This window comes from Opisthocomus hoazin, chromosome 4 (assembly GCF_030867145.1).
Source record: "Opisthocomus hoazin isolate bOpiHoa1 chromosome 4, bOpiHoa1.hap1, whole genome shotgun sequence".
NCBI lineage: Eukaryota > Metazoa > Chordata > Aves > Opisthocomiformes > Opisthocomidae > Opisthocomus > Opisthocomus hoazin.
Genome location: NC_134417.1, coordinates 36,793,200 through 36,807,228, shown reverse-complemented (window position 1 = coordinate 36,807,228; position 14,029 = coordinate 36,793,200). Strand labels below are relative to the sequence as shown.

General features: G+C 42.6%; 1 protein-coding gene across 2 annotated transcripts in view; it reads right to left on the bottom strand.

Moving 5' to 3' along the window:
- GLI3 (GLI family zinc finger 3) overlaps positions 1-14,029 on the bottom strand; it is a 196,191-nt gene that overhangs the window by 58,654 nt on the left and 123,508 nt on the right. For both annotated transcript variants that reach the window (XM_075418582.1, XM_009943066.2), the window contains exons 4-5: positions 12,300-12,505; positions 6,811-6,957 (exon numbers count right to left, since the gene is read on the bottom strand). In XM_075418582.1, coding sequence (XP_075274697.1) covers positions 6,811-6,957; positions 12,300-12,505 — 353 coding nt within the window. The remainder of the gene's footprint in view (positions 1-6,810; positions 6,958-12,299; positions 12,506-14,029) is intronic.

Here is a 14,029-nt window from a genome sequence, read left to right as displayed (position 1 = left end):
CCACAGTACCATGTGTTACTACCAACCATCCTAATGGTGTGCTATATATGACAGCAACAATTTGCAGTCATGTGAACCTAATTATGAACCCTCTGTTTTCCTCAGACTGATGGGCACAGACCTCATCGTGCCAAAAAGAAGGCAGCACAGATGCTCAGAGGGGACAAGCACACCTCCCTCTCTTTTGATAAGCAAGACCTAGCTAAATTTCTGCATTTACAGCTGAGAGTCGCAATGTGCTACTGATGGCCATGTATGAACTGTTTCAAGTATGATTTCTAGGACAAATACTTTTGAAAAATTACTTCTTATGGAGCTGAAGTCCAGTTTTGAATCTGTAAAACTACAAAGAGATTGCCACTTCTTTGAGAAATTCATTAAAAGCCTGCTAAACGTGGACTGATGGCTACTGATGCTAACTAGAGAGGGGGTGCATGGGTTTGATCAAAAAAGTGGAGCAGTTGTTAGGAATACTAGCACCTGAGCATCTCTCTTTTGAAGCTAGACTGGGCAATAAAAGCAGGAGACGACACTTCTGTTTTGCTGCTTCTGCCGTCAGACACCACTTATTTTGCATGCCACAGCTGCCCAAGCAGACTTGTTGGTACTCCAGCCCGCCATCTCAGGGAGGACAGAACAAGCATTCCTGACAACTGTTCAAAGCTCTTACCATCTTGGGGAGAAGCACGGTCACCCTTGACAGATCACATAAGGGGACAACTTATAGTCCCTGTGGCGCCCTGAAGATACTCAAAAACTCGCCATTCAGCGAGACCTGGACAGGCTGGAGAGTTGGGCAGAGAGGAACCTGATGAAGTTCAACAAGGGTAAGTGCAGGGTCCTGCACCCGGGGAGGAACAACCCCATGCACCAGTACAGGCTTAGGGTGGACCTGCTGCAGAGCAGCTCTGCAGAGAGGGACCTGGGAGTGCTGGTGGACGACAAGCTGACCATGAGCCAGCAGTGTGCCCTGGCTGCCAAGAAGGCCAATGGCATTCTGGGGTGCATTAAGAGGAGTGTGGCCAGCAGGTTGAGGGAGGTTCTCCTCCCCCTCTACTCTGCCCTGGTGAGGCCCCATCTGCAGTGCTGTGTCCAGTTCTGGGCTCCCCAACTCAAGAGAGATGAGGAGCTACTGGAGAGAGTCCAGCGGAGGGCTATGAGGATGAGGAGGGGACTGGAGCATCTCTCCTACAAGGAGAGGCTGAGGGAGCTGGGCTTGTTCAGCCTGGAGAAGAGAAGGCTGAGAGGGGACCTCAGAAATGCTTATAAATATCTGAAAGGTGGCTGTCAGGAGGATGGGGCCAGACTCTTTTCAGTGGTGCCCAGTGACAGGACAAGGGGCAACGGGCACAAACTGAAGCAGAGGAAGTTCCAGCTGAACATGAGGAAGAATTTCTTCCCTCTGAGGGTGACGGAGCCCTGGCACAGGCTGCCCAGGGAGGTTGTGGAGTCTCCTTCTCTGGAGATATTCAAGACCCGCCTGGACAAGGTCCTGTGCAGCCTGCTGTAGGTGACCCTGCTTCGGCAGGGGGTTGGACTGGGTGACCCACAGAGGTCCCTTCCAACCCTGAACATTCTGTGATTCTGTGAAACTGCAATGACTTCCCTCCTCCTCCTCCTTGCCCTTTCTGGACTGAGCCCGTCTCCCTTACCCCTTGCCTAAGTCACACTATGGCTCTTGTAAGAGGCCCGCTCCCCACCCACCGCTCAGTAAAGCTCCCCCTTGCCTGCCAGCTGCTGCCCGGACACCCCCGGCCCCGCTCTGTGGGGGATGCAACAGATCTGTGGCCGGTGATGGAAAGCGATGCTCCTTCCAGCTGCAAGGGCAGAGCCTGGGCTTCAGCCACACCACGCAGCAGCCTTGGCTTCCTCTTCCCCTCCAGCCAGTGCCTGCTTGAGGCCCCACCTGGGATCTGGGAATTCGGCAGTCCCCTCTATCTACCCAGGATAGGAACAATCTCCAATGAGCCAGCACTCTCCTGCAAAAACAGGAATATTTCTGCTTCACAGCAGGAGCCAACAGCTGAGGCTGGGCCAGAGCTCTACAGAGTCTGACCCCCGGAGAGGGGGATTCGCTTCAAGGGAGACCACAACTTTCAAAACTGAAAATACAATTAAATGGAATTATTGTTTTTTCAGATCTTTGTGGTTTAATTAGGTTTTACATGCCTAAAAAGCCTCACGCATGAGCTGACCACTCGTTACGCTGCAGGACATTTGCTAAACCATTCATTTAGCGTACATCAGTCTTAGTTGGTATGTTATTATAAAAAGGAACAGGTCACAATTTGTCAGTGCCTCTGAATACTAAACCAAACTTTTCAGCTGTACCCGGGCATTTATTTTAAATACAAACACTTCAATATTTATTTAGCACTTTGAGATGTTCTTCTGCTCACAGTATTGTCCCACCAAAACTTTACATTCCCTACTTGATGATGCTTTAAAACCAAAAAATGCAGGAGCACCAATTCACTGAAAATCCATTTACCTCTGCGCAAGTGCTGAAAAAACCCCCTCAGCTTTGGCAAAGCATGCAAATGGAAGCTGACAGTGAAGATTTGTTTGTGAATGTCACCTTTTTGGAGTAGACATTACAGTAATAAAAATCAGTAGTTGATAGTAAAGATTTGAGTGTGCCGACAAAAGATCCAGCAGGTGTCAGAAGAAAAGATCTTATTCCTGGGGTGGAGATCAATTCTAAAATAACAGATATCTATCTCCATCATAAATTTCAAAAATGGAATATGCCATCCAGCAAATTTGCCCATGAATTTGATTTCTGAGCTGAAGTTTTTAGCATTGCTTAATCATTTATAGGGCAATCTTCAGACATGTATCTTTTATTCCATCTCTTTAAATCAAACTTCATCAAACCTTTTTTATTTCATCCCTTTAAATCAAACTTCTTTGAACCTGTCTCAGACACTAGTTTTTGTTGAAGGCTGTGAACATTGGAAGTTTGATTTGTTTTTTACATTAAAGCTTTTTTTCTTTCTTTCTTTTCCTTCTGGTTCCTCCTCACAGATGTGTAAACTTGGTTTTCACTTCATGAAAGTCTGTCATAAATTTTGTCTTAGTTTTCAAAATGGTAAATCTGTCATCAGCACGAGAAGAAAAGGAATGGCTTTGCTATCCCACCCTCATTCTCCAGCTGTGCCTGAAAATCAGAAATCAAACCCAGTCCAAAGCTTCTCACATTGGCTTAACTCTTCAGGCCGGCCGAATCCTTTGCATCAATCGGGTTGCTATCAGTGTCTCTAATGCCAAAAGGGGTAGGTCAATGCCGGATACCTTTGAAAAAGAAAAGTCTCCCGTTCTGTGTGAGCACAGGCAAAAGTTAATCAGAGTGAGGATATTAATACTCCCAGGGTCAATCTAGAAACCTCAGTGAACATGCTTCCTTCCACTGAACATCATTTAAAAGCAGAGGAAAACATATTCCCCAAGTGAAAGATGTAGGTATCAAACCCAAAAGGCTGTGATTTTTGGAACTATTTAAGTGCCTAAAAGACAGTTTTGGCATACAGTATTCTTACAGCCACTACGAGGAACTGCAGTTGTTGCTACTGTGGTACTGTCAATACCTTCCCCATCTACTGCTCCTCTCCTAGTTACTTTGATGCTATACTTAAAGGCAGCACATCTGACCCTTTTAGATCAAGCAAGAAGATGGGAAGACTTGGCCAGCGATTCTGGCCACCAAAACTGTAGAAAAACTTTATCACCGCAAAGAAAAGTCTGATTCACTTTTCACGCCACACAGGACAGGATGAGGAAAAATGACAATCAAACATAACACAGTCATGGTCTTATTCTTCCACAATATATTAGAAAGTCCACGGAAAGTGAAGTTCAGAGCTTCAAGGATCTACTGCTCTTTAGGCAAGATTTAACCTTCTGATTAATGTTTCTTCTACTCATATCATCCCCATTTTGAAATCAGTTTTCCAGCACCACAGAGCGAAACAAAAGGCCCAAAACTGCACAAGCTGTATGTAACATGCTTTTCTGCCCATTGCATGCTGGTGTTGGAATCATTATTTATACTACAGGAAAGGGCAGAGCTGCCAAATTACTGTGCTAGATGCTGTATAAACACACAATTAGGAGACAGATTTGCTTCACAAAAGAAGAACAATGCCTTGCTTGTAACTATTTGGTTGTTGTGTGGAATAAATGAGCATCGGCCTTTGAGTGAGTTGAGTCCACTTCCTTAGAATTTGATAGCAGATGATGAGGGAAACTACCAATCTCTCTTCTGTTTCGTTTGACAAGACTGGGCAAAGGCAAAAGAGGAGTTTTAAGATCACCGTACAAACCCTTAAGAAGAAAGACCCAAACAAATGACACTGCTTTGCATTGATCACTGCACTTTGTTATTAAACGCAAACATGGGCTTTCTTACTTTTTTTTTTAAAAAAAGTCTTAATATCGGCTTCCTGTTAATTGTTTTGTTCTCCTTTCTAATCTAAAATTCTGACAAAGAAGAAAGGGGTTTTCTTTAGCATGATGAATGATAGGACATTCAGATTCCTACTTAATGACAATTAATTTACTGTATACCCATGCAAGTTAAGATAGTTTTAATTAGTTTTTACAAAGTAAAAGGGTAACTTCATACCCTATTTAGATAAAAGCAGCTATTGCCTGACTAAACACATTCTCATCAAATACAGAAGGTGAGCTGAGTGACCTTACTAGGATTCACTCTTCTTTTAATTCTCTATTTACTGTTTAAATATAACCCATTTGCATAATAGCGCTACACATTTTTTGTCTTTAACTCTGAAACAATCCCTAATTGAAAAGTCGCTGCTATAATGAACCTCAAATATGCAGTCTTAATTTTTAAAAACAAACACAAAACAAATTAAAGAGCGCATTTCAAATATATCATAGCTAAAGCTGGTGACAGCAAATATCCTTATTAGAGATAGTGTTCAGGTGCCTTTTATGAATGGGCTGAAGCTATGGGCAAAGGTCAAAACATTTTCCCTTAAGTAAGAATTGATAACATTCTTGGGATGCAAAAGCTGTAATTCTATGTAGATTACAGCATACGCAATCTCTACTAACACATGAAGCTTCTTCGTGCAAATGCCATTATTTGTATGAGTATTGCAATGTCTTCTGTTTTTCTTCAGTTTTCTGGCATGCATCAGGGTATTTGTCTTCCTATAGATGAACAGATCAATTCAGCCAAGCCTGCATCCAAATACGCGGTTTGGTACTGCTACCTACATTCAGAAACTCTCTCCCAGTAGGAACCAAAAGCACTGAGAGTATAAAAATATCCCTGCTCATTGCAGGGGGATTTGGACTAGATGACCTTTAAAGGCCCTTCCAACCCCAACTATCCTACAATCCCTTTACTTCAGTGATGTCCACACAAGCTGGGGATTTGTCCTTGCAACTGGAACATAGCAGCAGATTTACATTACCTGAACCACTTATAACAGAGTTTCCATTCTGCAAGGTATTGTTAATATGCATCGAACGCACTAGCAGTGTACCTCATTTCTCCCTACTCCTCTCAAAATCCCAATCAGGACATCTCACATTCTTATGATTTCAAGCACTGAAGCCTGCACATTAACTTCTGGTTTGAGTCCAGACTACTTGTGTGGGTTTATTCTGTTTCTGAAGTGGGTTCAAGGTATGTTAGATTACTATAAAAACACTATACATGCAACCAGTGCAGTGAGACTGATAACAGAAACTGAATTAAAAAATCCTTCACTATCAAGGTAACAGATTAAAATAGTTTCCTTGCCCACTTCCACAACTATCTGTCTTGCCTGATTCTTGTAAAAACTGCTGGTCAGTCAACTACTTCACACTCCCAGACATCTGCTCTGCAGGGGTAGCTAGCTATATTTCCATGTGTTCCAGAAGTGAACCACCCAACTCCCACACGCCTTGAGATCAGCAGCTATGGCATGCAGCCAGCGGCAGGGAAAAAGAAACTGCACACTAACAAAAGTTTTAAAAAGCTGTGGGACAACACGGTGGCCTAATGCTATCATATGGCTCCGCACTACCAAGCAGGAGTCAACAGTCACCACCTTTTTTTGTCACCACCTTTTATTTCCCTTGTGCAAGGAGCACACCTCAAAAAGGGTGTAAGCACCTTACGACTAGAGGGGAGTGCTCTGCATAATCCCTTCTGGGTGATCAAAAGTAGCAGTAGTGAACAGTTCGGAATGGTGCTCTCTTCCTCCTTCACCAGAGAAAGGGAGACAGATTAGACCTCTGAAAGATGCTGCAGTGGGTCAAGAAGGCTCTTAATATTTGGGAAAACTAAGTCAGGATCCTTGAGAATCCAGCAAACTGCTTCACCTTAGAAGTGGTCTCAAAGTCTATCGGTCTATGATACACAACTTGTAAGCATGGCTACCTCTCTTCAAAAAGGAGGGGAGCATGCTCTACTAACGCAAAAACAGATGTAAACCTTTTATTAACAGAGAGCTCATGAGGGAACTACTCAACCTAACAATGAAAGTGAGTTACTGATTGTGAATAGAAAATGACATTTTCAAAAGCACTCAAGCCCTGCTGGAAATAAAATTTATAACCTGTTTTCAAGAGCAGTCCTGTTCCGCTCCCTACTTACTTTCAAAGTTTACTTTCAGACTTGACGTAACCCTCGTACATTTGACAACCAACGCTTTGGCCCTCCAGCCTCACGAGGAGGCTCATGTTGACTCCCACTTCTCCATCTGCATGGAGGCCTTTTGGGTCAGACCAGCAACAACCGACGCGGTTCCCTTTACAGGACAGTTTATATTTCTAGCAAACGTCACTTACTATCCATGGCGTGAAGATATTCCATATGAAGAGCACCGGCTCCAGCAGTGGCAGCTGAAGGAATGATGTCTGCATACGGGCTGCGCTGGCCTGCCAACAGAGCCATCTGATGATAATATTCAGCTGGACTGACGCCAGCGTGTGGAGCTAAAAACACAACATAAAAAGCACCATTAATGACATCAGATAAACGAGAAGGAAAATTCTATCGCATTGCTGGTTTCTCTGCCTATTAAAACAGCTTGTTTATTTTTTAAGGTAATGCAACTTCTGCAGTATGCCATGACCGGTCAATATATTTCAAGCAATGATACTGCAAAGACACCATTCAAAAAACAGCAAGGCATAAAATATTAATGAGCTCTGTGATATCATTTTTTTTATATTTATTATTAAGTGACTCAAAAAGTGACAGGCTGACAGCAATGGAAACTGGTATGATTTATTTAGTGACATAAAAAAGCAAAAACCTTCCGGGAGCTTTATTCCCATTTACCTCATCCCTGGCCCAAATGACTCCATCTCTAAGGTAACAACGCGGCTGAACTTCCATAAGCATTCAAGTTTCTGGAGTCTCTGCTTAGAGGACCAGAAGATTTGTACTCACAGTGTAAGTTTGTGCATAAGTTTAGGAGTAAACAAGGACAAAGCATGTTTTCAGGACAAATACCTACCATCCATGAACAACACAGGGGCAGTTTTTTTGGAGGACAGACTGAAGTCCTCCAGTGTTCATATATAAGTGTACTTGACAGACAAGTACGTTTGCAGAGTCAAAACCATGGACGGGATAGGCTCTACAATCCTGTCAGGGAGCTTACGAGTGATGCAGTCCTCTGACAATAACTTATATTAGCCTTTTTCTCCTCTAAAAATAAGGTGTGAACTTTCTCTTCCCCTGCAGTTTTCAAGCATGGCCACCAACTAATGGGCAACTCTGGACAAACATGAAATCCATCCAAACATCCATCTCAGCAGGCTTCAGATGCTGCAGTAAGTAGAGGATGATTGCATGGGCTTGTGTGCGAAATACTTCTAAAGCAAACAGGGCTCCCTCTCCTCGATCTTGACTCCGATTTGCTATGTAACCGGAGGTGAGCAGCCGCCTTCTGCTCTCTGCTTGTCCCACTTGCAAAACAAAATTTCCTTACACTCTGCTCACCAGAAGACGGTACATAAGTTTGCCTAAAACACTTCAAGTTCCTTAAGTTAACATGCTACACCTCAACAGACTGTTTTTATATTCTTTCATATTATTATTGAGATTTTTATTTGATGCCAGCAACTGAATCTTCTATGGAAACAAAATTTTAAGCTGGAATTCTTTGAATTACCAACTTCACCTGAATATTGTTACTGACACAGTATTACTAAAAAAGCTAATTTATTATTACATTAGAGAATCAGATCGTTAATGCAAACCTTAGAAACAAAGAATCAACATTTACACTAAAAGGAGGTAAACATGGCATTGGAGTTTGAAGAAAGCAACAGCGTTTCTAATGTATAATCTGTGTTTATTTTTACCAAAGAGAATGGAAGAATGTGCTTTTGATGTTATAATGTTAAATATAACCAATTTCAGGAAGAGTTCAGAAGAATAAAAGTACATCAAACAGGAACAGAAATGGCATAAAAATGAGCTGAGATAAATTAAAGGTTGTTGGTATTTTTCCCAAATTACAAATTGATTTCCCAATTAAATATAATCTACTTCAGCCACCACCACTTTCTGTGAAATGGCAATAAAAATACTCGGACTAAATTTTAAAAGAGGAGTAACTCACACTGAATCACTGATTTTGAAAGTTTTACAGTAGCAGGCAACCACCATATCTTTCCAGACACACTTAAAATACTTCCTGAGCTTTCTGACATAAGTGTCTGGGTTAACCGACAACAACATCGGCTGCAAACTTTAAAATGAACTGCTACAGAAAACACAGTGAGGAAATCATTGCATTACTAAATGTTCCATACGCTGAGAAATGCTCTGGTGCTCTTTAAAGATCATTCCTTAGCACCTTCTTCAAACATGAAAAATTAGCCTACTAAATGATGTATTGCATGAAGGGTAACTGAAGGGTAAACAGGACGGCCCGCAGCCCTGATTTTTCTCCTGTTTGTTCCTGGGCAGCTTCAGCTTTGCCCCTGCCTTTTTTACAAGGAGAGGCATTTTCTTCTGTGTTGTGGGCATTGCTGAGCATCATTTGAACCCTCCACTCTACACACACAAACAACTCAGTCCTTACCCCTCTGCATTACTCAGGGGAGTCCTCAGCCACTCCTGGCCCACTCGTTCTGCTGGGGAAGGTGAGGTGACAAGAGAGAAGACACTCTGCCATTACTACTGCTGTGGCAATTCATAGAATAATAGAATGCTTTGGGTTGGAAGGGACCTTTAGAGGTCATCTAGTCCAACTCCCTTGCAGTGAGCAGGGACATCTTTACTAGACCAGGCTGCTCAGAGCCCCATCCAATCTGACCTTGAATGTTTCTAGGGATGGGATCTCCACTACCTCTCTGGGCAACCAGCTCCAGTGTTTCACCACCCTCACTGTAAAAAATTTTTTCCTTATATCCAGTCTGAATCTACCCTGTCTTAATTTAAAATCATTATGCCCCGTCCTATCACAACAGGCCTTGTTAAAAACATTGTCCCCATCTTTCCTATAGGTTCCCTTTAAGTACTGGAAAGCCACTATAACATTACAGCTGGCAAGACTCATAGTGAGCATGCAAGTGCTCTTCGTTATGTTCCAGACTGTTTTGGCTGCCGGCCACCCCCAGATCTGCGAGTCGACACACTGAGCCCAACAGTACATTGACCCAATTATTTAACTGGCCTAAAGCAATTATGGTAGCAAGAGAAATCTTGCTATGACTTTCAGGGGAACAATAACAACTTACAAGTTTTCATAGTTCAAATGCTATATGACTTCAGCCATGGTGTCCATTCTGTGCATGCACCCCTTTACATCACAGGGGTTTTTTATTTGCGTTCTGGTAGTGCCCAAGCCATGACCTAGACTATCTGATCCAGGAACCTACACCTGAAAAAAGCATTTCACTGTATACCTGACTGATCACACAACAAACTATGGATTCCAGAGAACAAATTTAACAGCTTTTCAATAAGCATGTTGTTTTAATGATGTATCTCCAATGCCTCAATCAAGTTACGTATTTTCATGAGATGCTGCATCATACTTGGGCTGCGGTAACTGATCAAAGCTGAGCTGTGAGCCTAGAGGAAATGTAAACTAAGATGAATTTGTTCAAAACCCAAAGACAGAAGCTTCAGCTAGTAAGTTTAGCTTGCACTTATGAGAGGCTACGGTTGTGTACACAGTTAGTAATCAAAGCTCGGGGGACGAGCGTTATGACAGGGTATACTCAACTGTGCTGTCCACATCTGAGTGTCTCGTGCCATCTGGAAACCCGTGGGTATCCGAGGCACCCACACGAGCCTGGCAGGTATCAGACATGCCTTAGAGGAGAAAACCACCTTTCTGAGGTGGCAGCTGGAGTTGAGGCAAGGTATTTCACAGACCTGAACCAACACCAAACACCTAAATTGTAGACAAATCAATGCTAGCACCATCGTAGTTGTGACGGAGCTCCAGACTCGGATGGTGACACGCAAGTGTCTGTATTTGGGTGACTGAAGAGATCCCTAAGGCTCCACCGACTGCACTACTTAGAACTCACTGGACTAGAATGGCAAAACAGCACACCAAGACCTCAGACAGATTTCTATACTGCAAAGACCTAAATTTAGGTGCCAGAATCTGGAACCAAATACTACCCTGCGACACCCTAGAGTTTCAGAGAGATTAACACACACCTGGTGAACACAGCAAAGCACCTCTAGGAGACTGCTGCTTCTCTGGAGTGTCAGTGGGGTGCAAGGTCAGATACCCACCTATCTCAGATAGCACTATGTGCCTAGATCTATGCAAGTGAATTCTGTGTTGTGTACCTGAGACCAAGAACGTACGCAGGTTAATGTCGTATGGTTGTGGGATAGGTGGTTTCCTTCCCTTCTTTCTTCGCACGTGCAACCGGAGCATACCTTAAGCATAAATGAAATTCTGCAAGAACACAATCTGAAGATTACTGAAGAAGACAGCAAAGTGTTCTGCATATTAGATTTTGTGAAAAGCCCAAATATACATTGCAAGAGTTTCCCAATTTATGCCATTATATTACAGCTCTACCATGTTTATCCTGTATCAAAAGCTCCGAAGCTTCCTGAGTCAAATCATGTATTTCTGAGCATTCAAATTGTTCCTTCAAAATATTTTTTAATACTTTGGCTAAAATAAAAATGGTGGAATTAGCAAGAATTCATACAACATCCAAAGTGCTGCTACGAAATCCCTGTCTGCATGCCATATACCTTGACTGACAATAGGTCATTAAAATTTATTCTCATAAGAATACGTGCCCGTAACTAATGGATTAACTGTAAAGGTGTATGTTCTTATAAGCAAGGATTAATTAGTTATCCATTTGGACAGGGTGCACCACTCATTTTTCAAATTTAGCTAAAGGCAGTTTAACTCTGGTAAGTTTCTGCATACACTGGGAAGATCTTCCCCATATCTACGTATTTGCTTCAGAATGTGTTATATTTTAGCTCTCTTCAGCAAATGTTACAATATTGGAACGTCAAACTGCCTACTCTGCTATTGAAAAACCTACTGCTAACAAGACTGAGCCTTTCTGCAACTCTATTCATTGCTCACTTTGGCAAAATTCCCATTGAAATGAACATGAAATGTGCCAGAGTAATGACAAGAGCGAGCACAGGAGTTCACTCCAACCCATATAACCTGGAAAGTAATAGTCATGGTCACATCAAGACCTAAAGCATCGATATTTCAAGTACACCGCTCACCACTTAAAGTAAAGGAGCCAGTCCTGATCATCAGCCTCTTCTTCTACATCAGCATCATTTTGTTTGGCCGTATCATTGGCTACGGTAAAGTGAAACGATTCTACATAACTTTAACAGGACTATTGACTAAATATTACAAGTCAGGGCATGCTTTACATGATTGAAAAGTACTATTTTAATTAATAAGCCTTTTGCATCTGAAGAACTTCATGGTTATACAGTGATGTACGCTCATGAAGAATCTGGCTCAATTCAGTGCAGATCCAGTGGATTTCTTGGGAGATCAGAATCACACCCTGAGTCAGCTCCACAAACAGAAGATATCACAAGACATACACCACCACTCCAGCTTAAATTTTGAATGAGGCTGGGCTTTTTTTTTTTCCTTCTCCCTGAAGTTTCAACATTTGTGAGATGTACAAATGAGCCGTGATCGGCTGATGAAGTATTGAAACATTTATGACATAATGAATATGTCTGACAAACCTGCTGAAGCTGCTTTGAACGAGGGGGGAAAAATGTTGACAAGATTAATATAACTTAAGTTGCTACAATGACAGAAAACAGGAAGCCTGTCTTAACCCACCGTCTGTCGGGCTGAGTCCGCGGGCTGCTGAGATCATGGAGAGTGACGGGCTGCTGTGCAGGGACCTGATGTAGTCCATGTAGGGGTTAATGTATGGGTGAGGGGTGCTGAAGGGAGACTCTGATGCTGCAGCAGGATTTCGGTGCGGGGAAATTCTTAGGAATGGAAGTTCTGAGTATGTTGGGCTACTAGATAAGGCAGAAGGCCTGGAAGAAAAAAGAAAGAAAAACAAATGAAAACCAGCCAGGTTACCTATACAATAAAGAAAAATACTGTAAAGGTAACACAATCATTTCTTGAAGAATAACAACTGGGCTGCACATGTTGTAACTACAACTAAAGTCAACTGCCTGGAAAGAAGAAGGATAGGAAATTAATTCTTCGCTGTACCCATTATTAGGAACATTTCTCTGTCCAATTTTAACATGAGGTTATATTTGGTTTAATCTTTACATCCCTTGATGCCCTTTCCCCATAGAGTTCAGCAGAAAATCACTTTAATTAGTGTGAAATATGCACCCCATATACCACATATTAATTCTTGCTGCCATAAGGAAGAGTTACTGAGATGCTGAATCATTTACATCTTCAAAACCACATGGCTATTGGAGAAAGCGTTTTGAGAGATACACTGAGCCCACTCCCTTCATTTGCCAGTTTACTCTTCCTGAAAGTGCAAGATTGCACATTTATACAGAAGGCATTTCAGAAGACCCAAACTTTGTAAGTCATTATGACAGCTGGGTGCTTTGGGGCATTTTTTTGTTGATGTCCCTTCCCATGAGAGATGCAGAAAACTTGGTGGCAAAGGAAGAAAGACTGCTGCACGTTTGCTTTTAGCACGGCACCAGAGACCGATGCCCTAATAAGACCAGACTAATTAACCACCTCATTCTTGTGAAGGGAGAGCTGTGGTGCCTTCTCAGGCGAAGTGTATGAAGCTGTGATGAACGAAGGCTGAAAGCTGAGTTCACAGCTGACAAAAGATAAATAACCTGTCGTGACCTTCTCCATCACCCCACCCTGTCAATATGACAGCGTCCGGGCCCTGCATGGAGACCCTTCTCTCACAGCATCCCGCCTCCAAAGGCACTGGAAAAAGTCCAAATTTCATCAGAAGGGGTTGGAGTGCCTGCCCTTGCCAACCTGCTCTTTGGCAAAAGACAATGATTAAGCCTGTCATGCGTTTGCTGTAGTCCAACTGGTTGACCTGAACTAAATGCCTTTTTGTCCCTGTTTTTCCAATTAATTTAGCATATATACAGCACAGACATAGGCAGCAGCTGTGAAAGCAGTAAGGGCAGCCGGTTTCTTTGATGCTGCTGGCTTACAAAGAATATTAAAAAAAGAAATGTACTTTTTTCCCCTTTAACATACACATACCATGATCAATGGAAATAGCTGTCGCCACCTAAAAGGTCAACAGAACGTAATCTTACACAGGAACCAATTCTGCCCTGCCATCAGCTCAGAAATGCCGGCGTACGAGTGGGACAAAGATCAAAGTTACACATTCCTAACACGACGCCAGCTTCCCTGCCACAAAATCCACGAGGGCTCATAAAATCTGGGGAAAAAAGATTTTTCCTGTTGTGCTTCTCTCCCTCTTTGGCTTTTGTGTGATTCTTGCTGTCCTACGGCTTCCTACAAGGTAAGCCTGTTCAGCTTTCCCATACCAAATGACCTCCTAGCTCCAAAGTTTGTTAGCGAGCTGCATTTGTTGTGTGCTA